The sequence below is a fragment of the Dreissena polymorpha genome, chromosome 13 (genome assembly GCF_020536995.1).
Source record: "Dreissena polymorpha isolate Duluth1 chromosome 13, UMN_Dpol_1.0, whole genome shotgun sequence".
Lineage (NCBI taxonomy): Eukaryota > Metazoa > Mollusca > Bivalvia > Myida > Dreissenidae > Dreissena > Dreissena polymorpha.
The window spans coordinates 51,550,232-51,577,347 of record NC_068367.1 but is presented as its reverse complement, the minus strand read 5'-3'; the positions used below and the strand labels follow the sequence as shown (position 1 = coordinate 51,577,347).

The window sequence follows — 27,116 nt, the reverse complement described above, 5'->3', positions numbered from 1 at the left end:
TTCCCTCCCTTGTGTCATTTTGAGCAGAGGACGCTCTACTTCCGGCAGTCGTATTTGTCAACAAATATTATTTATTGCCTTTAATGGGAAATCGATAGCGTTGACATTTTTAGTTCAAAGTGTTTCTGAAAAGATATTAGAATTAACAATGTTGTCAAATTTAATGAAAGTTCACCAGGCAAAGCAAAATGCAAGAAAGGAACGACAAGGTATTGCAATATGTTTCCGCGATCTGTCAAAATGAAAGTTTTGAAGTATTAAGCTCATAACGGATATTTTACTTAATTCAGTTTGTCATCGTTTGACAATAATATTTTAAAAATTACAATAGCAATAGTTAAACTCATGCATATATAATAATTATAACTTGTCAGACCAGTACTCTGTGTTTTTTATTGGAATGACAGAATTATAATTCTGTAAAAACGTTTCTTGTTATATGTACATTTTCAGAGAAAAAGAAAAGGGAAGCGATAATTTCTGCAACTGCATTAACACATGCCTTAGTGGACAATCTTAATGCTGGGTTTGTATTGTTATTACATGCACATGTATAATTCAAACAAAGTTCTTAATACCATTCACAGTAAATAATTAATCAGTTTAATAAATATTGTAAGAGCTAGCGAGCAAATTATCATTTAAATATTTTGTTTGCCTTCACTTTCTGTTGCAATACTTAAAAAGGCATTACAATTTATGAATATCACTGGAGTATGTTTTTTTACCAAACTGTAATATAGGTTTTCATTATGAAAGTGGAATTTCTATACTTTGCAGTGTTGCGAATGCATATGTGAACCAGAAAAAACTGGACACAGAGACCAAGATTCTTCAGGCAAATGCTGCCCAGTTTTCCAAGCAAACTGCACAGTGGCTGAAACTGGTGGAGGATTTCAACACTGCATTAAAGGTTTGACATAAATTACCTCCCCTGTAGAAATTCACTTGCTAATTATTTTCATTTCTTTACATTTTTGCCTTCTAAAAAATATATATAATTTATTTTACTAAACTTTGCAATAACAGTGTCAATTGATATCCTTCTTTGCAAATATGCTTATTTGCTCTTTTAAAGGTCAACAGACAAATTTAAAACTAAATTGAAAACTAAATTTTTGATCATAAAACAAATCTCTTAAGTTTCATAACAGCATTTTTTTATTTCACTAAATCATGCACAGGTTTTTTTAGTTGCAGATTATTTTTTATGAGTAAATCAATCAACATGCATACCAGTCTGCAAGTCTTTAAATACTAGAAAATCTCATATTAATTCTAACAAAATACAATTTGTAATTAAAAGTTGATCCCTTGGTATAAAGTTGATAGTATCTTACACCTTTTTTAATATTTATAAATCTTAGTTAATATATAACTAATAAAAACTTTAACTTAAAATTTCTTTTGATAATCAGACAAATGACTCAGTTGAATAAAAAAAATGTAAACATGTTTCAATTTTATTCAGACAACCTGCTAATAACAACTGCAAAGATCTGATTGTCTAATTTTAGGAGATTGGAGATGTGGAGAACTGGGCCAAGAGTATTGAGACCGACATGAGAACCATCTCAAGTGCGCTTGAGTACACATACAAGCGAAGTGAGTTCACAGGCAACTAAGTGCATTAACCCTTTACCACCTAGATACACATTTTGATGATTTTGTTCTGGTAGTCCATAAGACAATCAAATTGAATTAAAATCTTTCTTACTATATTCAAGTTTAAAAGCCTTCATTTTCAACCCTAAGATACTGATGAACAGCAAACAGCATTAAACCTGAACAGTCTGCAAGTTACTCGTAGGCTGTTCTGGTTTCATGCTGGTTGCATATAGCCATCTTCACTTTGCCTCTGAGCGGGAAAGGGTTAATATTTGCAGAACAAATCATACATACTTGAGCCTCGCTCTGTATTTACGCAATCTGCACAGGCTAATCACGGACAACACTTTCCGCCTAAACTGGATTTTCTTCAAGAAGGGTCTTCCTTTATATAAAAAATACAATAAAAGCGGAAAGTGTCAACCCTGATTAGCCTGCGCAGACTTCACAGGCTAGTCTGGGATGAAACTTTACAACCTTTTCACAGAGCAAAGATAATTTATATAATTCTTACACTAAGGTGACAACAAGCCTCGGATGTATTGCGTTAACTTAAAAACTCAGTTGAGTGTGAAAATGTTGTATTCAGAATTGAGGTGTTAAGCATCTGCAATAGTTTTCTGCTGAACATATGTTATGCATTATAAGACTCTTGATAATTTTCATGCAATAAGTTGCTCACTTCATTTTTGTTTGTGCAAATAGTTTTTTAATTCCAGAATTAACATCAATTAGTTTTCTTTTAAAATTTGCATCAATATAAATAATGTTATACATGTGTAATCACACATAAAAAAATTATATATTTTTATGTCATTTTTAATTGTGTCCATATTACATATTTAGTCCCTTTTATTTAAATTTATTCTTAAAAAATGACCATGTTCGATTTCCTTTATTCTTTGATTGCTTGATATTTCTTGAAAAGTGACATACCTTGTAATAGAGTGTTAAACATGCTTTATGATTATTTGTATTTTCTTTCTGTGATTATCTTTTGAGCAGAAGTCATGTTAACACACATAGAAACTGTGACACTTAATGTTCCAGTTCTATAAGAACTATGAAAGATTGTAAATTAAGAAATGCCAAATAAATCGGGAATCAGGACTAGTCAACAGTCAATTTAAGACAGTAAAATTGTTTGGATTTTAGGATTAATAGTTTGAAGTGGTGCTTAAGTTAATTTGACAAAAGAAACATTTCAAACATAAAGAAATATGAAAGGAAATGCAATTGGAATATAAATTGTTAAAACAAGTTTTTCAATGATATATTTGGACAATCTTATCAATTATCTGGAATATTGAATCATTTTCATGAAAACATTTAAGCCTATCTGAAGAACTGGATGAAAGAACATGCATATTGACTGGAAGTTGTTGAGTACATATGTTGAAACTACAGTTGAATTGCTTAAATATATAAATGAAAAGCAAATGCTTATTTGGCATGCAAGGCAATGTTATGTTGTCTTACTAAAAGTTTGTAAAATTTATTGTCATTTTTTCTCTCAATAAATTAAAAAAACTATACCTATTTCCCAAGAATAAGATTAGAGAAACCCTCATCTTCATTTGCATGGTGTAAAAAGCGGTTAAGAAACGGTCTGAAGAGTTGTTATTCCGGTTGCTCTTATATTTCGTTGCAGGTGACGGATGATTACAACAGCCTCGGCTAGCCGTATTTTGCAAATGTATATGTGATAATTAAAATTGTGTATATGATGTTGATTACCTTTGGCACTTTTGCTACATGTATAAGTTGTATAGTACATGCCATTGCTTTTATTCAGTTTACATTAAACAAGTTTAGTAAAGCATAACAAAGTTTTAAAATGACGAAGTCATAAATGTGTTTCCATATTTTTGGAAACTAGCACAAAAAATAGATGTCAGAGAACTTATGAGTAATTAAGATATATGAAAGTTTCAGGGTTTAATTAAAAAACAACATTTTATATTTGCTGTACTTATTGTGTATCTTTTTTCACAGTTTTTTTTCAAGGTTTTTGGTTTACTATACAAGTCAATTATCAGAAAAAGGCATACATTTGATCATGTATATGAAGCTGTGAAATGTGTTGTAAAATTACACATCTGTTTTTGAAATAATATTTTCATGTATTTACATTTAATTCATAAGTTAAACTATGTTTTGTAAAACAGTTATTTTTAAATGTTTTTCATGTAAGTATATATTGTGCAATATTTAGAGATTAACAACAGCTTTGTTACTTCAAGAGTCGGTTCAAGATGACAAGGTTCCGGTGTATTCTATAGTCAGTTCATGCTAGATAAGCTCACTCTTGTTATTAGCGTGTGTACTGAAGTTGTCTGTATCATACCATACAATTGTTGTTGTGGAATATTTCTTTTGATTGTAAAAATATGTTGTTGTTTTTTTCATTTTCGTATGTCATAAAATCAACTCTTCATGATTGTATAAGTCTGTGTGTGAAACGCATAGAAATCAGATATCAATTTAACACTAGATTTTCTTGATAATGAACAAAATCACAAGTTTAACGCATATTGTGTGCTAAATTAACATATATGTACATATATTTTTTTTATTTATTAAATGATAATTGCCTATAAATAAAATTTAAGTATTTGTTTAATTGTTTTGTTTTTGCATTTGAAGACTTATAATTGTACAATAATTTAAAACAATTCTGGCAATTAACTCAATAAAGCTGTCTCAACAGTTGAGTGTGTATGCCATCCATGTGGGTATCAGGCCATGCATGTATTGATTGTAACTTCATTGTTTATTGTGCAATATTTAAATAACTTGCCACTAATGTTCTCCTTGTAGAGACAACAAGCTATGTTTCCATGGCAACAAGGTCAATTTTTCACTAAGAGCTCAAATAAGGGGAAAGTACAGATGGTTTGAACTGGAACTTGAAAACTGATCACGCTATTTTAAAGTACCAATAAACTTTCCGCGAATGTTCACCATGTGCAGTTGGCATGTAACATAAAAGATCAATGTTTTTATCTCAAAGTCAAACATAGCGCGAAAAAGGTTAACTTAAATTGGCTTGTCAAGATTGTGACTTCAACATTCATGAGGCAATTTTTAAAATTACTTGCCATGTGAGGGTTGATGTATTGCTTGTCCCTAGCTACAAGGTCATTATACAGCATTATTAATCAGACAATAAAAACAAGAGGGCCTGAAAGGTACCAGCATCTTCCCATCTGTAAGCTCACCTGGCCAACCACAGTCTGCATCTACACCCAACAGGATTCAAGACCGACCACCATGTCCATTAACCAGACCTGTCTTTCATATTCTGGTAGTGAATTTTCAGAGTCTGAGGGCAAAAGGGGCATCTTTTTCGCTAACTTTGGAAGAAAGTGACCCAGATATTGTCATAGGTTGTGAGACATGGCTGTACCCCGGTATCTTTGAAAAAAAAGTTCATCCTAATGGTTACTACTTTGCTGCAAGAAAGGACCGCGTACAAAACCGATCTGGAGGGATTGTGATTCAGATTGCAGCCAAAGACACCATTTGCGTTACCCAGCTAAACATCAATACCAACTCTGAATTCATTGCAGCATCCTTCCAGTGTCCTGGAGTAGCCCTCTAATTGTTGGGTCTGCGTATCGCCTACCAAGTAGTGACCACACATACAAGGATGATCTCTGCTCAAGTATGCGCGAGCTCTATGCTTCACACAAGAACTCCACTATTTGGATAGGTGTTGATTTTAACCTCCCCGATATAGACCAGAAACATAACACCTTGGTGGGATCTAACTCTCAACGAAACCTTAGTGTACAGTTACTCGACATCATTTATGATACGTCATCTGAACAAATGATTGATTTTCCCACCAGAGACTCCAACACTCTGGATCTATTAATCACCAACAAGCCATCCCTGATCGAGAAGTGTAAGTGGTTGACTTGAGTGAGTGACCATGACATCCTCCTGGTACAAGCAAGAACAAAGGCTAAGAGAAACAAGCTACCAACAGATACATTTTGCTTTGGGATAAGGCCTCTCCTGCTGGCATTTGCACAGCTGTCAAGGATTTCCTAGGTCAATGCCTTCAGAAATTTGACAGTCCTTCCAACATTGATACAATGTGGTTTGCGTTTGTTGTTGGAACGTCAAAGATAATAGAATCTGATACACTTGTCCCATCCAAGATGTCTACAACAAGACACAGTCAGCCATGGGTAAACAAGAGAGTGAAATACCTGTCCAAACGCTATCAGAGAGCATACAACAGAGCCCGCCATACCCGAGTTTCCTCTGACATGGATGAATGCAAGCGCCTACAGAAAGAACAACATTATGAATGCCACAAAACTAGCCATATCTGTAAGGGACATGGTTAGAGAAAACCCTATGAAGCTGTACTCGTATGTTAAAGGCAAGCGGATGGATGGAAGCGGGATGTACACATTGAAGGCTGATGGCGTGGCTCATAATGACCCTATTAAAAAGGCTTAAATCTTGAACAACCAGTTCACCGGTGTCTTCACGACTGAAAAGCTATCCGACATCCCTTTTCTGGGAGAAAAGAACAATCCAGACATGCCATTCTTCGTTGCTGGAGCCGAAGGGATCAAGAAACTACTCAAAAACCTGAACCCACACAAGGTCTCCGGCCCAGACAATGTCCCAATGCGCTTCCTCAAGGAGTATGCAACAGACATTATCCCATCACATACAATGGTCTTTAATGCCTCATTGGAACAGGGTGAAGTTCCATAAGACTGGAAGACGGCTAAAGTTTTAAATGTGTTCAAGAAAGGGGACTGTAGTAATCCAGCCAACTACAGGCCTATTTCTTTGACTTCGTTATAGTGCAAAAAACCTTGAACATGTGCTACACAGCCAAATCATGAAATATGTGGGGACCCATCGCATCTTTTCAGACCAGCAACATGGATTCAGGAAAAGAAGATCAACAGAGAGCCAACTAATCCTTGCATTCCAGGACCTGGCCTCGGCTCTAGACTTTAGCAAGGCATTCCACGTCGTTCCTCATCAACGTCTGCTTGCCAAGGCTAACTTCTACAGAATTCGTGGAGCTACACTGCACTGAATCAAGTTTTCTTACCAAACACTCACAGCAGGTTGTAATCTAGGGTCAGTCTTCCTCCTCTGCTCCAGTCACTTTAGGAGTTACGCAGAGATCCGTCCTTGGCCCTCTGTTGTTCCTCCTATATCCTGTAGGCACCTGGTCGATTTTTGCAGCGAAATGCTGTAGCTTATTGAAACGTATACAATTTTTCTCTTCTCAGAACCGGGGCTTTTTTTAAAGGTAACACCTACAACGTTAAACGTGCATGTTTTTCACAATTTTCAATACTGTAACGGATTTTCGCGTTTTTTTAAATACATTTTACGGTTCACAACGAAAATCAGGCCTAAAATACATTTTTACCCGTCACAGTTGTTTCTCGTCAAACAATTATCCGCTTAAATACGTTATAATTTGTTTTGGAAAGGGATGCTCCATAGCGGTTTCTACCGTATTTTTACGCTTTTATACAACTGAAAAATGAAGTGCATGAGAATACTATTATATAGTAGATGAAGACAAAAGTAGAACTGTAATGTATTTTTACGAACTGTCAATAGCAAATAAACTTCTGTAATGTATAAAAACAAACGTAGTTTTGAAAAAATCAATACAGATCAATAAACAATATTACACATGACCCGTTGTATGATTTGATCTTTTTGCCAAAACGTTGTCATATATGATATAAACATTCGAAATGCAGAACTTTCTTAAGTTTATACCACAAACATGACAGAAAATCATTGTTTTCAAAATACCACTCATTTGCTTTTTTAAGATGAATTTTGAGCATTTAAATATTTATTGATTTTCTCAATTTTCTCTCAATTATTAACCATAAATGGTCGAAACTTTATTTGACAAGTTTATAGTCAACAGATTGTATATTGAACATTCGAACGTCGCAGTCTTATTTTAATTTTTGTCTTTAAGTTTCAGTTCATTTACAAACATTGATAATTGTATTATTTAAGAAAAAAAGTTTCAGGGTTCCTACGCCTTATAAGGGTCAGGTTTTGAAACAACAAAATTTGTATGCGTTCTATAAAGTTGTAGTCGTTCACTGTAAAATTCGCCTCGGTTTTGAGGAAAGAAAAAACGTGTACTTTCTAATACGTTACATGTGTGCAAAGGATATATCAATGACCTCCCCATGAATGTGTGTTCCCCAAGCCGACTATTTGTTGATGACTCCCTGATCTACTGCAAGATCCGCTCAGAGACGGATTCCCTTTACTTTAAGAAGATCTTGACCGACTACAGGAGTGGGAGAAGAAGTGGATGATGTCGTTTAACCCATGAAAATGTGAGGTGATAAGAATAACTCGCAAGAGGAACCCAATCAAGCATACCTACCAAATTCATTGGCAGGACCTGCACGAAGTCAAGAGCGGTAAATACCTCTGTGTTACTCTTACACACAACCCATCCTGGAACTTCCATGTTGAGGACACTGAAAACGGCAAACAACAGCCTAGCATTCCTGAGGAGAAATCTGGCAAGCTGCCCACAAGAGATCAAGGAACAGTCAAACAAAACGCTTTTCAGACCAATTCTGGAATTCGCCAGTCCTGTCTGGGATCTATACATGCAGACAAACATCACCCAGATTTAGGCAGTTCAAAGACGTGCAGCCTGTTTTGTGAAGGGTGATTACAGATGAACAAGTAGTACCAACAATATGATTAGTCAGCTAGGTTGGAGTACGCTACAACATCTACAACATCGCCGTGCAAACTTTAAAATGATTATGGTCTACCGCATAACCAATAATTGAAACGACATCTCACTTCCATCATCTGACTCTTGGTGGACGTAGCTATGGACACAGATTTCTTGTACCATTCTGCAGAACAGATATACTCCTCCTTCCCCTCAGCGATTAAACTGTGGTACCAGCTACCATTGCAGCAGACCTGGAGGCCTTCAAGAAGGGTATTGCAGGCACACCATAGACCAAGACAGAGCTGTTTTTATTTGTTTTTAATCCACACTTTACACTCCGCACAAGGCCTTTGTATAAAGAACCCTGTACAAAAATGCCCCAGAGAGGGATTACTGTGCAGTATTGTAAAAAGAAGTCGCTCACCTGAGATACAAAGGAACTCACCTGCTCAGTGCAGCATTTAGAACCATTTATCAAACTCATCCAAGATGTCATTGAGACATATCTTCTGACCAAGTTTCATGAAGATCGGACCATAAATTAGGCCTCTAGAGTGTTAAAAAGGTTTTACTATAGCCATACAAGGAAAAATGCCCCACCCCCTGGTGGCCCTGTTTGTCAATCAACCAAAACCATTTTTGAACTCTTCCATGACATCATTGGGAAAAATCTTCTTACCAAGTTTCATGATGATCAGACAATAAATGTGTCTTCTAGAGTGTTAATAAGGTTTTACTATAGCCAAATAAGGAAAAATGCCCGTCCCCTGGCGGCCATGTTGTTTTTTTCCACCGGATTGATTTTCAAGCTCTTCCAAGATATCGTTTGGACGAATCTTCTTACCATGTTTCATGAAGATTGGAAAAGAAATGTGGCCTCTAGAGTGTTAACAAGGTTTTACTAAAGCCATATTCAGACATATAAGGAAAAATTCCCCGCCCCCTAGTGGCCATGTTCTTCAACCAACCAAAACCATTTTCAAATAGTCCCAAGATATCATTTGGATAAATCTTCTGACCAATTTTCATGATGATCGGACAATAAATGTGGCCTTTAGAGTGTTAACAAGGTTTTACTAAAGCCATATAAGGTAAAATGGGCGGCCTCCTGGCGGCCATGTTTGTTTACCAACCGGTATGATTTTTTCGAACTCTTCAGTATTGGAAGAAGAAGAAGTCGCTCACCTGAGATACAAAGAAACTGACCTGCTCAGTGCAGCCCCAAGATATCATTAGATCAAATGTTCTGACCAAGGTTCATGAAGAGTCAACTATAAATGTTAATTTTAGAGTGTTAACGAGGTTTTACTATAAACATAGCCTGTGCAGTTCACACAGGCTAATCTGGGACGACACTTTACACACATGCATTCAACGCCCTTTCAAAGAGCATGGCTCATATATTTAAACCAACTCTGATGCCAAATGAAAGATATTTCGAGCAGTTTTAATTTAAATGGTGCAAATGACATAATTTCAGACACATCACATTATGTTTGAGGTTATTACTATGTTGATGAAAACCTGCCTGGCAGCCATATACGCTTTATTCATACTGTACTAATTGTGGAATTATAAATTGAAAATGAAATGTAATGTTGATTTGCTTTTGACCTATTGCAGAAGCAATTACAAAGATCCAATAAGCATTTACAAAGATGTTGATACTCTTGAAGTCAGTGTTAATAGAGTATGGTCTTAAAAAGTAAAGTATCTGTCCATATGTCTGTAAATAACTTATGTCACTTACTCCAGAGCCCTTGACATTGGTTTATATGTAGTGATGATGTATGTTACTTTTGACTCAAATAGAACTCAATGATTATCATCTGTTCCTCTGATTCTGTGAATATTGCAATTTTGCATTTGTCGTCAGTTTATTACTTCTGCATTAAATGCTAAGGTACATATTTATGTTTGAACCCCCTTAAGCACTTACACCTGATTTTTTTTCATAAATAACTTTGCCTTAGATCATAATGTACCTGTTTCAATAACATACTGAAAAAAGAATCACCTGTCTGAATTGTAAAAACTTAAACCTTGTCTTGTTCACTTCAGATTCCAATTAAATACATGCAAAAATAACAATAACTGATTTATCATATACCTTAAAATTATCTCTTTAATAGAAAAAAACATATTTGCTATGTGTAATTTACATTAATAACATAATCAATATTGAAATGAGTGAAGATATAGTTTCATGCATCTATAGCCCCATTGTACATGTTAATGTGTGTCAAGACTTTGGTCTACCAAACACATATTTAAGAGCATTCCATGCATCACTCAAGGTAGGATGTTCCAGTCCAGAATTCTGAGTCACTGGAGGAGCACTTTTGATCTTTTCCCTGTACTCTTTAATCTCCTCAAAGTTTTTTGGCAAGTACTCGTCACAATTATCACATACACGTTTCAATTCCCGGTCAAAGACATACGGCATGATTTGCCGATGAAGCATGGGCACCATGAGATTGAACTTGAAGATTTTAGCGTTTATGTCTGTCAAGTTGATCTGAAAGGATTCCTTGTGGTTCTCCCAGCTGGTTTCCTGTGTCGTGGAATATGGTGGTTCCCCGAGCAAGCGTTTTTCCACTGCCAGCCGCTCTCTGCACTTCTGAAGATCTTCCCTGCAATAAACATACGAATATAAGTAAGTCAGCATGAACGCATGTGACCTAGATTAAAAGTAGTCCTATATATTGTTAAGATTAACATTCTGAGCACGTTTCATCACGATTGAGTAATAAATATCACCTCAAGAGTGGAATCAAGGTTTTTCTAAGATTTGACCTGGATACCTTGTTTTAAGAAACACGTAACCAAGATTCAAACTCGGCCAGGAAATTTTCCACATAAATATTCTGACTTCGTTAAATTGGATGAAAAATGTGGTTTCTAGATTTGTAACGAGTAAAAATGTTGATGATGCACACTGCAAGATACACAACGATAGACATAGGGTGGTTGGAATAGCTCACCTTTGAGCACAAAACTTAGCACTTTTTGCTCTGGAGAGCTAACCATGAACCTTGCTCTAATTTTATACAATAAAACAAGGGACAAAATTGTCACAAAACCAGGTTTTCATTGTGAAAAAAAAATGTGATAAAGGGAGAAAACTCAAACTGAACTTTTGAAATGAACAAACAAAATTAACCCCCTTTGTAAGTTTGTTTTTAAAAAAAAACTATTTTTAGTCGTGGCGACCTTGACATTGGAGATATTGACGTGATTCTTTCGTGCGACACACCGTCCCATGATGGTGAACAAATGTGCCAAATGATTTTAAAATCTCACAATGAATGACATAGTTATGGCCAGGACAAGCTCATTTATGGCCATTTTTGACCTTTGAACTCAAAGTGTGACCTTGACCTTGGAGATATCGACGTAATTATTTCGCGCGACACACCGTCCAATGATGGTGAACAAATGTGCCAAATGATTTTAAAATCTGACAATGAACGACATAGTTATGGCCCGGACAAGCTTGTTCCGCCCGCCAGCCCGCCAGCCAGCCAGCCAGCCAGCCCGCCCGCATTCGCCAATCTAATAACCAGTTTTTTCCTTCGGAAAACCTGGTTAACAATGTACAATTATCATAACCTTATGTTCTTATCAAGAGCAATTTTATTGATTTGTTGTCTTAAATGAAGTTATATGTACTATAAAGTGCATGTACCATTACTAGTAACCAAAGTTCATGAAGTGTGTTATAACTGTGGACATTACTTGCAATAAGACACCTAAAAACAAGGACAGTAAACTATACACAGTCTGGTCACAAAGTGGTCATATGTTCATATAAAATTATGATCCGATAATTTGTTAAACAAGGTTTGAGAGCAGTATGATGACTGCCAATCACACTGAGATGTTTAAAACTTAAACTCTCCTAACAACCTTCTACAACAAAGTATTTATTTTTTCCCCCGAGTAATCAGCTTACTTTTTAAATGATCGCTTGTTGAAGCCTACTCTTGATATTGAGCAGATTTTGTACTATATTAAAAGCCCATGAAACCTTGACTTTGACCTGTTAATCTAAAAATCAAAACGCATCATCTTTTCCGCCAAAATAATCAGCACTATTTGCAAGTCTATGCTAATAGTATTCCCTAGAAATTGATAGAAACAAGAAACCATCACAATATTGCACTATACATTCAGATAAAAGGAAACGTCTTGAGGGGCATAACTTTGGACAAAATAATACGATGGATGGTTTAGCAACTTAAAAATTTCAAAGGGCCATAACTTTCTAAATAAATCATCTAACCAGAACCCACAAATAACATGCGCATCTCCTCAAGGTAGTTAAGCTTCCCATAAAGCTTCATTGAATTCCAGTCAGTAGTTGGGGAGAAATAGCCTGGACAAGAATTGCACTTTATGTACAGTCTATAGAAAATTTAAAAGGGCCATAACTCTGTGAAAAATCATCCGACCAGAACCGGCTGATAATATGCACATCTCCTCTTGGTAGCGAAGCTTCCCATAAAGTTTAATTGAATTCTGGTTATTAATTACTGAGAAATAGCCCAGACAAAAATTGTGCACGGACGGACGCACAGACAGACGAAGCGGTGACTATATGCTCCCCCAAAATTTTTTGGGGGAGCATAAAAAAGTCAATGTCACATGTCCCTGTGACCTTGACCTTTGACATAAAAATCCTTCCCTACCAAGTAACCAGAATCCAATTTAGATGGTAAAAGGTCAAATCATTCTTTTGAAACTATGTGGAAGCTGATATTCTGCAATTAGCCCCAGTGACCGTTGTCTGTAACCTGCTGACCTTAAAACTGATTTCATGTTACAAGCCCTTGTCACCTTGACCTTTAAACTGCTGACCTCAACATTTATATGCTTCTTCCTTTTGTATTTTAAAGAAATCAAAAGGCCTCAATTTCATGTTTCAGGCCCAAGTGACATTAACCTTTAACAGGTGAACACCAAAATGGAAAGATTTCATCATTGTATCTTTACCCAGCCAACCATTTCGCAAGATCTCTTTACTTATCATGTGGAAACAAAATGGTCTACACACTAACCTATCTACTTACCACGGATTGTCCAACTTACAAGTGCAAAGCAATATTCTTGCCACTTTGACAAGGGGAACAGAATTATACACATTTCATTTTGTGCACGATGCTTTTGATATAGGCTATAGCATTATGTAACAATGAGATTTTTAAACACAAATGGCACCTGATTTCTTTCTGCAGCATGATCCAGTCTGGTTGGAAGTCGTTGTCTATGAGCATCTGGTTCATTTTCTGTGTGATCTTGTCCATGTGTGGATTGTCCTTGCTGAAGTCCAGGGGTTTCCCCACGCCTGCAAGGTTCTGAAAGTCACCTTTGGACATGGCCTCCTGTATCATGTCTTCTACAAGACGTTCCATGGAGTTACTGGAAGCAGAAATACACGGATTCAATAGATTTTGAAAATGGTGTTTTGTCTATGTGTTAAAAAGTCTGCTCTTGTGGCTTTGTTTCAATAAATGCTAAGAAGTTTTTTTCAAAACACAATAAATATCAAAGAGTGATGTTTAAATACTTTTATTTAAGTTGAAAAATGGTTAAATAATGGATATATATAGGATCTGGCACAAGTTGTCATATCATACCATATTTTATTACAGTTCAGGAATTTTGTTAGTAAGCGAGCCTTTGGCAAGCTTACTAACAAATTTCCTGTACGAGTTTAATAAAATATGGTATGATATGACAACAAGTGTCAGATCTTTTTATCACATGCTTTTAAATGAGCAAATTAAATAAATATTTACCCAAACATAACGATAAATCCGGAATGTTGTTTACATTTTGTGACGTCATTTGACATTGCAACGTCATTTCAGCAGAATAACAAAATACGATTGGTCAATAAACAAAAACTAAGCCAATTAAAATGCTTAAAAAGAAAATTACACATGTGTAAGATAAAAATATATGTTATGGTTATATTACATGGGAAACAGGGTATGGCATGTGATAAAGTGAAGAAAGGAAGATAATTTGCTAGGCAGTCAAACAAGAAGCCCTAGGTTGCTCACCTGGGACCCGCGGAGAAACTGAACTGCTATTGTTATGTTTCTGTACCCATTTTAGATTTAAGCTAAGATATCATTATAACAAATGTTTCGAGCAAGTTCCATGATGATTAGGCAAAATATGACTTAAAGAGTTTTCACAAGGTTACACTATAGTCATATAAGGAAAACTGCCTAGGCTCTAGATGGACATGTTTGTGTTAAAAAAACAGAGGGACCAATTGAGGCCCCAAGCAAATAATTTGAACAAACTTGGTAGAAGACCAACATGCTCTGTTTAATGTTAAATAGGAAACATTTAGGCTTTGAGTTTTAGAAGAGATTTTAAAATTTGACTATATACATGTAGAACAAACAAGTTAACTCAAGGGTATGGCAATTTTTCACCCCAAGGTAATGATATGAACAATCTTGGTATATAACATAACAGTGTTTTTTTTCACCATTTTGGGAATGGGGCCGGGTCCCTTTTGATTGGGAAAATTCGCGGTGTTTGGACTAAAATTGGGAAATTATTGTTGTTGTTGTTTTGCTAACAAATGCTTCAAATTGAGGATACAAGTGTGCCCAGTATTATATTTACTAAGGTTGATCTTATATGGATGGGAGTTTAACAAAATATTGATCTAAAAAAAAAAAAAAAAAAAACATCTTTTTTTTTTGGGGGGGAGGTCCATTGGGAATTTTTAGCTCCCATTTGGGGAGAAATATATACTTTTTTCCATGGGGAATGGGTCCATGCAGTTACCGGACCCGATTTTGAATGAAAAAAACACTGCATAATAGATCTATGCCTTTTCGGTTAAGAGAAATTTTGTAAAGTCATTTTCTGTATAAGTATTAATAAAGCATTTGAAACCTGGGCCTTAATGATTGTCAACCTCATGGGCATAGTTTAAAGAAACTTGGTAGAGGACAACTAGACAAAGTAGTATATCCCTGACCCTCGTGGTTTCAGAGAAGACTGTTGAAGTTTTAATTTTTTTATTATTTTTTTAGCTCTGGTGACTTTATATGAAGGGCTGGAACCATTCAAACAACTTTGAAAGAGGGTCACAAAAGGATCGTTCCTGTAAAGTTTTGTTAAAATCTGTCATGGGGTTTATGAGAAGAAGTCTTTGAAGAAAAAATTTGGCACATATGCACTGATGGCCGACAGACAACATGGTATCCTAGCAGCTTTCTATGATAACTATGTGCTCAGGTTACCTTTATTGAGTAAATTGCAACAATTTGCTTGCATCATAAAGCAGGATTTGGATTAAATTGAAATTACTTCATGATAGAACATTGAAGATCAAAATGAAATTATAAGTATATAGAGAATAATAGGTTGGTGACGTGGATGGAGAATGGTTATCTGGCAAGTCGGAATAATTTATTACCTGATAAGATCCTCCAACGAGCCAGATAACCATTCTCCATCCACGTAACCAACCTATTATTCTATTAATGATGACACATTTTTTTTTTCATTTTATGCTTTTTTTCACCATTTATTTACACTGTAAAAGAGTTTAACTGCTGAGTTCCGCTGGAATAATGACGTCATTTTTGTCAAAAAATGACGTCATGTCACAGTAAAACAGAGCGGCTGACAGATATTCAAGGTCATGTGGGTCATCAAGCCTAATATCTTTTGGGATATTAGGTTACCTGGTTATCGGGCTGATTTAAAGACATGTGACAGGATAAAAAAAAGTAGATGATGGGTGAGGTATGTACCACTTTATCATTTTATAAACTACCTACAACATTTAAGGTATTTCACACAAATTGTGCAATACTTTTTTGTTATCATTTAGGTCTTTGGTGAAAAAAAGAACTTCAGAGAATCACATTTGACTTGCTATTCTAGTCTACTAATTTATATTTAATAGAATTGTTAATAAATTGCTTATTCAAACTGTGTTGTTTTTGTATTACCTATCTTATTTATTTTTTTTTCATTTTATGCCACAGTGACAATGTTTAACCTTTTTCCCATAGCTGTGACTTTGGACCATACCTTATTTAATTGAATACTGAATTGAAAGAGCCAAACAAACATTTGTTTCTGATATCTCAATAAACTCTCAAAGCCTTCAATGCAAGCGTGCTAAAATGAACAGTTTTAAATTCAACTGTTAAACGAGCAAATATATATCCCTCACCTGATTTTCTGCTTGCGTGTGTATTTCTTGTCCCTCTCTACCAGTGAGTTCTCGGCCTCCACCTCCGCCTCTGTCATCTTCTTCCTCACCCTGTACTTGAACACGGACTGCTGGGCCCTGGACACCTTCATCTGCTCATACTGCTTCTGTCTCTCAGCCCTGGTACCCAGCCCGTAGCCCTGTACAACACAACATGGAGCTGACCTTATTAAAAATCATACATTTGAGTCACTCATGAGACACTTGACTTTATGCATGTGCGTAAAGTTTTATCCCAGATTAGACTATTAGCCTAAATGAGGGACAAAACTTTCCACTTTTATGGATTTTTTTTTATTTAAAGAATGTTTCATCTAAACAGTAATCCAGTCTCTGTGGAAATTGTTGTCCCTGATGATACTGTGTGGACACTGCACAAGTTAATCTGTGACGAAAATTTACTCAGATGCATCAAGCCCTGTTTTTTCACAGTGAAGCTCATTTATCATGTGATTTTTCATATTCATCAAAGTTTTAATCTTCGCATGCCTAATATTTGAGGAACATATTCAGCTCCATAAAGTTTGTTTAAAACTCATGTTGTGACATAAGTTTGTCATCAGGTCTTTGACAAGACTAGGACCAGTTGCTTAAATCTTAACTCTAGTGCCCAGAATACAATATGTAGTTTCTGTCTCGACCTATAAAGCTGTTTCATTCATACAGCAATTCCAAGTCAAAATTTGGATAAAACATTATATATACTGGTACATTGTACTTCATCAACACAAGAGTTTGACCATTTTCAGATGTCATCTTGCAGGTGCAACATGTGCATAAGTTCATAAAGACAATAATGCCACATAACCATAATTGACTTCTAATTGAGACAAGGTAATTCCTATTGAACATAACTAAATCATATAAAGAAATGAGCTTGTATTGGGAACGGTTCTAATCAATTTAATCCCTCAAAAAAAATTAAATTCAGAATGAATGCAATATGTACAGGCTTTTTTCTAAAAATCAGGTTAAGTGATAGTACATTTCTGTTATTTTAAATTTCTACTGCATTTGTCTGCCTTTAAATGCCTTATGCGTTTGCTGGAAAAAAAATGTGCTTGCAGTTGTAAATGCTTGTTTATGAAACATTGTTTGGTACAATAAACAGGATATACTAGTAAGTTCCTTTTGTGCTAATTGGGTCTTAAAACACAAAGACAGTTGTTGTTCCTTGCAAATTTTTATTTTGGCCTTGCATCAAACTTTGACTTGCCACATGAAAAATCATAAACATGTATTTTTTTTAGTCCAAGTTTTACTACCAAGACAGGTTGAGTTATGACTGAGTTTTAATAGGTATATGGACCTTAAGAATCTATATAAAAACAAGGGATGTGTTTGTCAGAAACACAATGCCCCCTATGGCGCCGCTTTGATTTATTTATTTATTTTTTATCATTTGGCAGGTACAGTTCATTTTGACAAGGGAAGAAATATTTTTTTAAAGGAATATATTAAAAAATATTACTTCCCTTGTAAAAATTATCTATATCTGCCAAATGATAAATAGAAATTATCTCCCTTAAAAGCTTGTTACTTCCCTTGGATTTTTTTTTACCTTTGACCTTGAAGGATGACCTTGACTTTTCACCACTCAAAATGTGCAGCTCCATGAGATACACATGCATGCCAAATATCAAGTTGTTATCTTCAATATTGCAAAAGTTAAGGCCAATGTTTAAGTTTTCGGACGGACGAACTTACTGACAGACAGACGAACAGACAGACTGATGGACAGTTCAACTGCTATATTCCACCCTACCAGGGGCATAAAAACTAGGGATGAGAACGAATATAAGAATATTCAATAATCAGCAGAATATTTTAATCCAAAGTTTATATTTGAATATTCATTTTTAAGCAAACTTACAAAAATGTGTATGAGTAAAGTCGCATTTTTGTTGAGTGCAGACGACTTTTGTGTATCAGTAATTTTTTGATAACAGCTACCATTAGTTCATGAGGCGATGATTGGCACACGGATGGATTGTAGCAGAGGGGTAGTGACTTAAATGTTTTTATCTGGCAGTTTGCTAAGGTGTTAATACACCTTATTAAATCTATTGACTATCTAAGATAATCTACATGTTATTCACAATTAAGTGCTCTCAATTAAGACAATACTGAATAGAAGCACCCAATTAAGTTAATCATATATCAACCAATTAATTTTGTTTGAAATACGTATCAATTTATTTAGACTTGAGAGCGTTTATTTCAAACTTAATGTTCTAGAGACATCCATAATTTAGAGTTAAAGCAAGTGAAATTGATTCACAATGACACCCTGTTCTGAACTGAAATATTTTACGCGCTTAATTGGTACAGCGAAATAGTTAATACATGAGAATTACCGTTATATGTATACTTGATATATCTTACATCTTATAAAAATTAAAAGAATTTAGTGAAAATGAAGTATATAATAATTAATATCATTTTCAAAAATGATTAATACTCGTTCCCTTTTATAAAAGCTGCATTTAAGGTTATAGTGTTATTTGTGACAAATAGGAAAAAAACTTTACTTCGTTAGTTCGGAAATTTAAATGTAATGTTAAAAATCGAATATTCAAATATATTTGAATAATGAAAAACGAACATAATATTCAGTTTTTGTTCCTATCTGTAATAAAAACTTACCATACTTATTATATTATACTTATATCATACTTAAATATATGTTAAGCATCACCTCATTCTCCAAGAAGGGCCTATGCTGAGCCTGTCGTCCTTTGAAGAGGAAATCATCCTCGTCATCATCACCATGATTATCCTCTGGCACAAATGCTGATGTCTCGCTACCCGCCTCAATCTTGGCCTGCCACAGAAATGAGCAATGAACATAAATTGTTTGATAGTTCTTTCGTTGTTTCTTTTTGCAAAATGTGTCATATTTAACAGTTTTTTTGTTATATGATGGAAGTTAACCTACTCACTTTTATTAGGTTACCTGGTTTGCCATTACTAAGAACACATAAGAACATACTTTTCATAGTAACTGAGACAAACTGCTCTTCTTGAATCAGTGCTTTGGTGAAAAAGGACATAAAAAAACGAATTTGTTGAATTGATATCCCCACTGAATAAATTGTGTTTATTGATGGGTGCATATAAACCGGGTTTTAACTATAACAATATATGTGTTTGTCAGAAACACTATGCGCCACTTTGAAGCTATATATTTGATCTTTGACCTTGAAGGATGACCTTGACCTTTCAAAACTCAAAATGTGCATCTCCATGAGATACACATGGATGCCAAATATGAAGTTGCTATCTTCAATATTGCAAAAGTTATGGCAAAATGTTAAAGTTGAAGCAAACAAACACACAAACCAACCAACCAACAGACAGGGCAAACACAATATGTCCCCCACTATAGTATATAAATATATAAAATATAGTCCTGAAAAGTTAAATAATACAAATACAACAGAGGGAAATAACTCTTAAATATGGTTACAGTTCTTGTACATGGCACTTCTCCTCATTGATATCTATTCACCAATGAAGGATAATGTTGATATCTTAAATAGTTTCTGACATAGAGCTCTGAACAAATTTGGGACAAAAACAAATATTTATCCCTCCACCTTATGGGGATAATAATTCAATGTCTAATCCAACACATAAGTTTTGTGGCAAAAACTGGAATGGAACTGATCCTGAAATCCCAGTGACTGGCTCAGTTATGACTAATGAACACAGACTCCTCATGTCCTGCACAGGTCAGTTTGGAACATGACTCACAAAGATTAGTATTTAGTCACAAAGATCAGTATATTGCAGGACTTTTGACATTTTCTTGGCCTTAAGAAATAATATTTGAATTGAGGCTTTCTTGGTATATCTGATTATTTAAATGTCTGATTATACCTTTATGGCTTTGCATGCTTCCTTGATTTGATTGAACTTTTTTGCATCTGCAGTGCTGCACCCACTGTCAGGATGATAAACCTTGGCTAGTTTGAAATATGCTTCCTGAAATTAGACCAGAAGTCATAGAACTTGAACCATAACATGGACTTAAAATAGTAATAGAAGTGTTATTGCCCACACCCATGTTTATTGCAGACTTTCGATAAAATACACTGGATAGTAGTGACTGAAGTTTAAATAACCATTGTTAAAAACATTTTGTTTGAGAAAAATGCATTTAAACTACATGCAATTTTCTATTCAAGAGAAAAACTACTGGACTTGAATACGCACAAATTTACCTTTAGTTCATCTAAAGTACACTCTTCATCTACATTGAGCAGGTTATAGCAGTCCCGTAGGTTGTCTTTGATCTGGTAAGCAATGTTACGGCTGTATGACAGGGAGAAGTGTCTATAGGCTGATGTATTTCTCTCAAGCTGCAGACAATTCTTGTGGCGTAGTGTTGGTCTCACTAGCAAGCGTCCCGAATGTTGAGTGGCAGCAACGAAACGGAAAACAACCAGCGTCATTTTAATGAACTGTGTTTGCTCTGCCATCAATAGATTGTCTATCTGGTAAACAACTGAAACGATATTGAATACATGTACTTGATTGTGATAAATAACTTCAAACTTATCACTATCATACACACAAAGAAAAAAAAATACTATAATTTTCCCATTTTCAATCTTTGTCAGTTTGTATTTATCAGAATATCAACACAGCACATGTGAGCTCATGAAACTAAATTGATTTGAGGCTTGCGCAGCATTTGTGATATTTCCAATACAATGCTTGAACTTAAGGGCCAGCTATATATAAGAGCAAATGTTTTGAGTAGGTTTCATAATAATACGACAAAAATATTACTTCTTGAATAGTTCATTATGTTTAACTTAAGCGAAATAAGGAAACTAACCAAAATATGCTAACCATATTGAAAAAAAGAAAGAAAAATGGTTTTATCGCTAGTTACAAGTTGGGACTACCAACTTATAAATGAAATAGTTATGCCAAGACCTAAATCTACTTGACATGGGCAGAATGGCATTCACAAATTTCTATACATGTTGTACTTAATTAAAATCTGCCTAAAGGTTCAGGAGATTTGTAAAGCACCCATGCATGCACGTAATTGTATCCTTTAAACTCCCCATGGGCGCTATCAGGGGAGCTAAAATTAAAAAACTTGAGTTATGTAAGCAAGAACTAGTCTTTGTTTTATAACATGTTATTATTATAATTTTGTAATTTAAGATGTGTATTAAATCTTTTATTTCATTCTTTTATGTTGTATTCATTCGAATAAGTACTGTAGCAAGTGAACAATACTAAATATATTATATAACAAAATGACAGGGACTGAGGGAGCGAAGGTTAAAGGGATCTTTTCACGCTTTGGTAAATTGACAAAATTGAAAAAAGTTGTTTCAGATTCGCACATTTTCGTTTTAGTTATGATATTTGTGAGGAAACAGTAATACTGAACATTTACCATGGTCTAATATAGCCATTATATGCATCTTTTGACGATTTGAAAACCTAAAAATTATAAAGAGTTGCAACGCGAAACGATTGCATAATTTGGAGAGTTCTGTTTTTGTCGTTAAATTGTGTGAAACTACGAAGATTGCTTATATAAGGTATAAAATACGTGAAGTATGTGTACTCGGCGGAATAGCTCAGTAGGCTAAAGCGTTTTTACTTCAGGACTCTGGCAGGACTCCAGGGGTCACTGGTTCGAAACCTGCTCCGGGCAATGTTCTTTTCCTTTTTTAAATTTTATTCTTGATTTTTTACTGAAGCTTTTACGATCTTATGTTTACATTTATCAATATAAAGCATTTAATGAATAAGTTAAAAAATGCCAAAATCTGTGAAAAGGCCCCTTTAAGGAGACGAATCGGTTATAGAGGTTTACTGAGCAATACACAAAATAAATTATTGACAGCAAGATTTTTCAACAGAAAGTACGCATGATAAACGTAATACGTTAAAGATATTAATATTAAATGAAGAAAAAATATAGAGAGTTGACATTTCATTTACATGTTTTGTGACAGATCACACAGAACGATGACAGAGAACCAGCACAATCTTCTCGAGTGGCTTCCCCTGTTTTGTTTTTGGTTACACCCAACTGTAGCAGGCATGATTATTTTTACATTATGAAGTATATTTTTGCAAGTTAGTCTCCAGTCTTATTTCACTTATTCTTTTCAATATCATGTAACCAGTCATTTCTAGTCTACATAATGTGTTGGCCATTTATTTCTCATGGACTATATGGTGTTTTTAGTTTCAGTTTCTGTTTATGTTGAGTCTAGTGTATTCAGCAATTTATTACAAATTGTAGCTTTGTGTTTCAAGTTAAGACAGGGCTTTTATTGTTTAAGGGTATATCCCACCTCACCTTCGCCTGTGGCCCCGTCTGGGACACAGGCCGATAAACCAGCTTCACACGGGTGTCTTGGTTCTGGGCGAGTCTCTCCAGCTGCCCCAATTTTTGGCCACAGGTGAGGAGTTTGAAATTCTATCCATAAAGCTAATATTATGGCTAAATAATAAAAAATAGACCTCTATACAGTATATAGATAATATATACTAACTAGGGGTCTATTTTTTATTATTTAGCCATTATATTAGCTATATGGATAGAATTTAAAACTCCTGTGGTTTGGCCCATATGCTTAGCATCTGCATACAGATCACGAAGCCAGGTGTTTCTAGGCCGCCCTCTCTTCCTTTTCTCTCGGGGATTCCATGAGGTAGATTGCATTGTCGTATTGGATGCAGGCTTGCGAAGGGTGTGGCCTATCCACCGCATACGTCTATGAAGTATGTCTTCTTCAATTTGCTGCTGCTTAGTTCGAGATCCATAATTCTTCGTTGGAGATCTAGTCTGGGCAGCGGCTCTTGAGGATCTTTCTGAGGCAGGTGTTGATGAAGACCTGTATTTACTTTATGGTGGTGACAGCGGTTCTACAGGTCTCTGCTCCATAGAGGAGTATTGGTTTAAAGATGGTATTGAAGAGCCTAATCTTGGTGTTGATGTCGATTCGCTGGATCCCCAGATGTTCTTCAGCTGATCGAAGGCTGCTCGTGCTCTATTGATGCGGGTTCTGACATCTGCATCCGTTTCTCCCTGGTTGTACAGAATGCTGCCAAGATAGGTGAAGCTGCCCACCGCCTCGCATTGGACTGTGATGGGTGTATTGTTGGATGCGTTGGTCTTGAACACCTTGCTCTTGCCGCTGTTGATGGTGAGGTGAGTTGTCCGTTACTACTGTGTCTTTTTCTGCATCATTTGTTGGTGTGGGAGAGAAGAGCCAGTTCATTGGCAAAGTCGAGGTCTTCCAACTGTTTCCAGAGCAAGTGTCCACTGAATTCCATTATGCGTCTGCTCCGTTGATGTCTACATTACCCAGTCTATATGTCGAGCAGGAACAGGAAAGTCGAGAGTAAGCAGCCTTGCCTCACGCCGGTTATCACTTCGAAGGCGTCCGTGAGCTGTCTGCCATGAACGATTCTGCAGGTCATCCCTTCATAAGACTTCCTGATGATGTTGGTGACCTTTCCTGCGGGGTTGCGCTCTTAAATATTCATATGAGCGATACATTTTCAAATACTAGTTCTATGTTATCCTGAATTAAGAACCCACCGTAAATGATGAAACTGAAATTAATTTATAATAATATTGCGTTTCATCATTTCCACGTGCAAACAAGATAAAATCATACATGCCCCACGTGCTTAAGCGTCCGATCGTCACGGATGAATGATTTTATCGTGAGCTCGCTCAGAATGTAGTCAAATGATCAAACGTATCTTTTTAATCAAAATTTTAACTAATAACTGAGATATTTAAGTTTAAAAAGTGTTGCGTTACAAGTCTCCAAGTGTATAGATGTCGCCTTGGTTAACTAAATGTGCGTGAATGCAAGTGTGTGTCTGTCCCAGTTTATCCTTACAATAACTTCATCATTCATGGAAATCCAGATAACAAAAGAAATCTTCATGCTGTGGAGTTTGCGTGTAACATGAAGATCTGTGCCAGTAGTGTAAAGGTTCATATCATTTTTGGGAGTTCAAAGTTCTGGCATAATATAGGTCGTCAAGAATGGAACTTAAAAATTCTTCATACTATTGTGAATTATCTTCCCACAAATGTTCACAATTTTGTCATGTACAAACCCATGTTTCTAGATCAAAGGTCAAGGTCACACTTGAAGGTAAAAGGTCACATTTTTGCATCATACGGCTGTTCGGGACTGTAACACTCTCATTCAATTTTCAAATGTTCACCTTGCAAGTGTGTCACACGCAAGACTTGGTTTTCTTTCTCTTATTGGAAAATTTCAATTTTCAGTGGTCAAAGGTCAGATTTGGGCTTACTACAATATGTTTGGTTAATATCTTCATCAGAAATTGATTTTTAAATTCAAAATAACGTCTGGGTTTACTTACCTCATATTTTTATCATTTAGAAAAAGCATGTAACACGAAAGACACATGTCAATTGCTGAAGTAATTATATTGCTTATCCAGACTTTCACATCGTCATTCATGGGACAGGTTGAAAATAAATTTGCCACCAGTTTCTTATTACCTTTTGCATCCAATACATATGTACAGCGATGAGAGGTGAAGTGCATACTTTAATGTTCTATAATGAAAAAAATCAACATAAAATATTTAACTAACAGCTGCATCTTGTTGAAAAGCAATTTTGAATGTAATGTTTGAGTCCATTGTTCGATGGTAACACCACAATGGTTAAAAAATAATTATCAATCCCTTTCTTGAAAAAAGGCACAACTGTTTGCTCTTGACCTAAATAACCATTTATCATTTAAAGTGATACTTTCAATAAAAGATTCTTTTACTTATTGTTATCATAGCTGCGTACAAACCACTTGCATCATTTGCAAATGCTTGTGAAAAATATTTTCAAAATATGGCTTATCCTTTCTATTACTTGTTCATGTATCAGATGATATTCAAATAACTGGGCGCACATTTTCACTAATATTAGCAATGGTGCACTAATACGACCAGTGGAGACATGAACGACCAACGTTTTAGGTCACACTACAAGGTTTTAGGTAGACAAACAGGCCAGCTATCATGCTCATCGCTCAGTTAGATTACAAGCTAGCTTAAAGTGTTTTTATAGCTATTTTTGTCAGGAATAGATTAACGGATCATGTAAATTCAACACATGTATTCCACATATTAACATGTTTCAAGTTTGGTACGACAAGTTTTTTTTAAATGAGTGGTCATGTTACACTGTTAATGAAATAATCCTTTAATAGGTAAACTAATGTTTTGTGTTTAGCTATTTTGTCTTAAACGGTATGAGAAATTTTATTCAAACTAAAAGTATGCATTCCCATTTTGATTCAGGGTCATGGTGACTGTTATAAAATATGAAGAAATGTGTATAATTGATACATTGAAATCAAATTCAGCAATTCTAAAAAAATCATAATAAGATATCTTGTTTTCGAATTGGACATGGGATGAGTCAAGCAAGGTCAAGGGCACTGTAACAAAAATAAATAACATGTTATATGCATAGAATCTGAAGAAGACATTGTGCTATTTTGAAAAATAGTCTTTCGAAAACCAGAACAGCCAATTTTTGCATGTGTTTGGCAGTCAGGCGTCGGGTAAGTAAGTTTGTCTATAGAACATTTCGTTTCCGTACAATATATTAATAAAGATTGCTCCTTTGATACTAAAAATTGGTACGCTACATCTTGTAGACTTCATATAAATATACGCCCCCCCCCCTGGTTTTAATATTTGAACTTCAATTATCTGAAACAGGAAGGCCATGAGGCATGTTTTATTGTATTGTGGCCCTCTTTTAAAATTGTTCAAATCGTGTCCTTTGGATCAAAACTTGCCACGCCTCAGGGGTCACAAGAACTATATAGAAGTATCTAGTAAATAACTTTTAAAACATAACTTAACATTCTATGATGGTCCTCTACCAAGATTGTTCAATAAATATTTCTGTGTTCAAAATTATCCATCTGCTATGTGTTACTTGTTTTGTTTATAAGTGTATATTGAACATTTCAAAATATCTGAAACTGAAGGTCCAAACAGTTGTGTTATTTTATAATAGCTTATGACCTGTTTAGTGCTCCTCTGCATAGTTTATTCACATCGTGCCATTAGGGTCAACATTTGCCACCCACAGTGAAAAATGATTTAAGAAGACTTGTTAATTAAATATTTATTTTAGCATTGGCTAAAACCAATGGACTAAAAATTGACAACATAATATATTATTAGGATTATTAAGTGTTTTAACACAATGAATATATTGAAATTTAAAGAAATAATCATTAAAAAAAAACAATTAAATGCTATTTTAACTTGTAGCCGCTTTGACTTGCTTTCAAATATATAGGCTCCTGATTTGAACTTTCTTTACATACATTATTGCAATCTCCACACAGAGTTGTCATTCCATGCTCTCACATACAATATGATTTAGGTATGCTGGTTCTAGTCAAATATCGTCGCGGACGTTGGGAATACTATTGTGACTGGAACCAACACAATCGGGAGTAAATCATTTAATAT

General features: G+C 35.2%; 2 protein-coding genes across 3 annotated transcripts; one reads left to right on the top strand and one right to left on the bottom strand.

Annotated features, from left to right (window-relative positions):
- Positions 1–7: 7 nt before the first annotated feature.
- Positions 8–4,231, top strand: LOC127855455 (biogenesis of lysosome-related organelles complex 1 subunit 1-like). Its single transcript, XM_052391039.1, has 5 exons — positions 8–209; positions 454–526; positions 781–913; positions 1,518–1,605; positions 3,260–4,231. The coding sequence occupies exons 1-5, from the start codon at positions 149–151 to the stop codon at positions 3,268–3,270; spliced, it is 366 nt and encodes a 121-aa protein (XP_052246999.1). The 5' UTR covers positions 8–148; the 3' UTR covers positions 3,271–4,231.
- Positions 4,232–10,436: 6,205 nt separating this feature from the next.
- LOC127855444 (dnaJ homolog subfamily C member 28-like) lies at positions 10,437–22,627 on the bottom strand. 2 transcript variants are annotated; one of them, XM_052391023.1, is made up of 7 exons: positions 22,563–22,627; positions 20,813–21,096; positions 20,469–20,573; positions 19,285–19,410; positions 16,548–16,726; positions 13,550–13,750; positions 10,437–10,962 (listed from the first exon to the last, which is right to left on the bottom strand). In XM_052391023.1, exons 2-7 carry the CDS (start codon positions 21,068–21,070, stop codon positions 10,572–10,574), a joined length of 1,260 nt encoding a protein of 419 aa, XP_052246983.1. In that variant the 5' UTR covers positions 21,071–21,096; positions 22,563–22,627; the 3' UTR covers positions 10,437–10,571. The 2 variants fall into 2 exon arrangements, with proteins under 2 accessions (XP_052246983.1, XP_052246984.1); XM_052391024.1 differs by having other exon boundaries at positions 22,602–22,623.
- Positions 22,628–27,116: the final 4,489 nt, after the last annotated feature.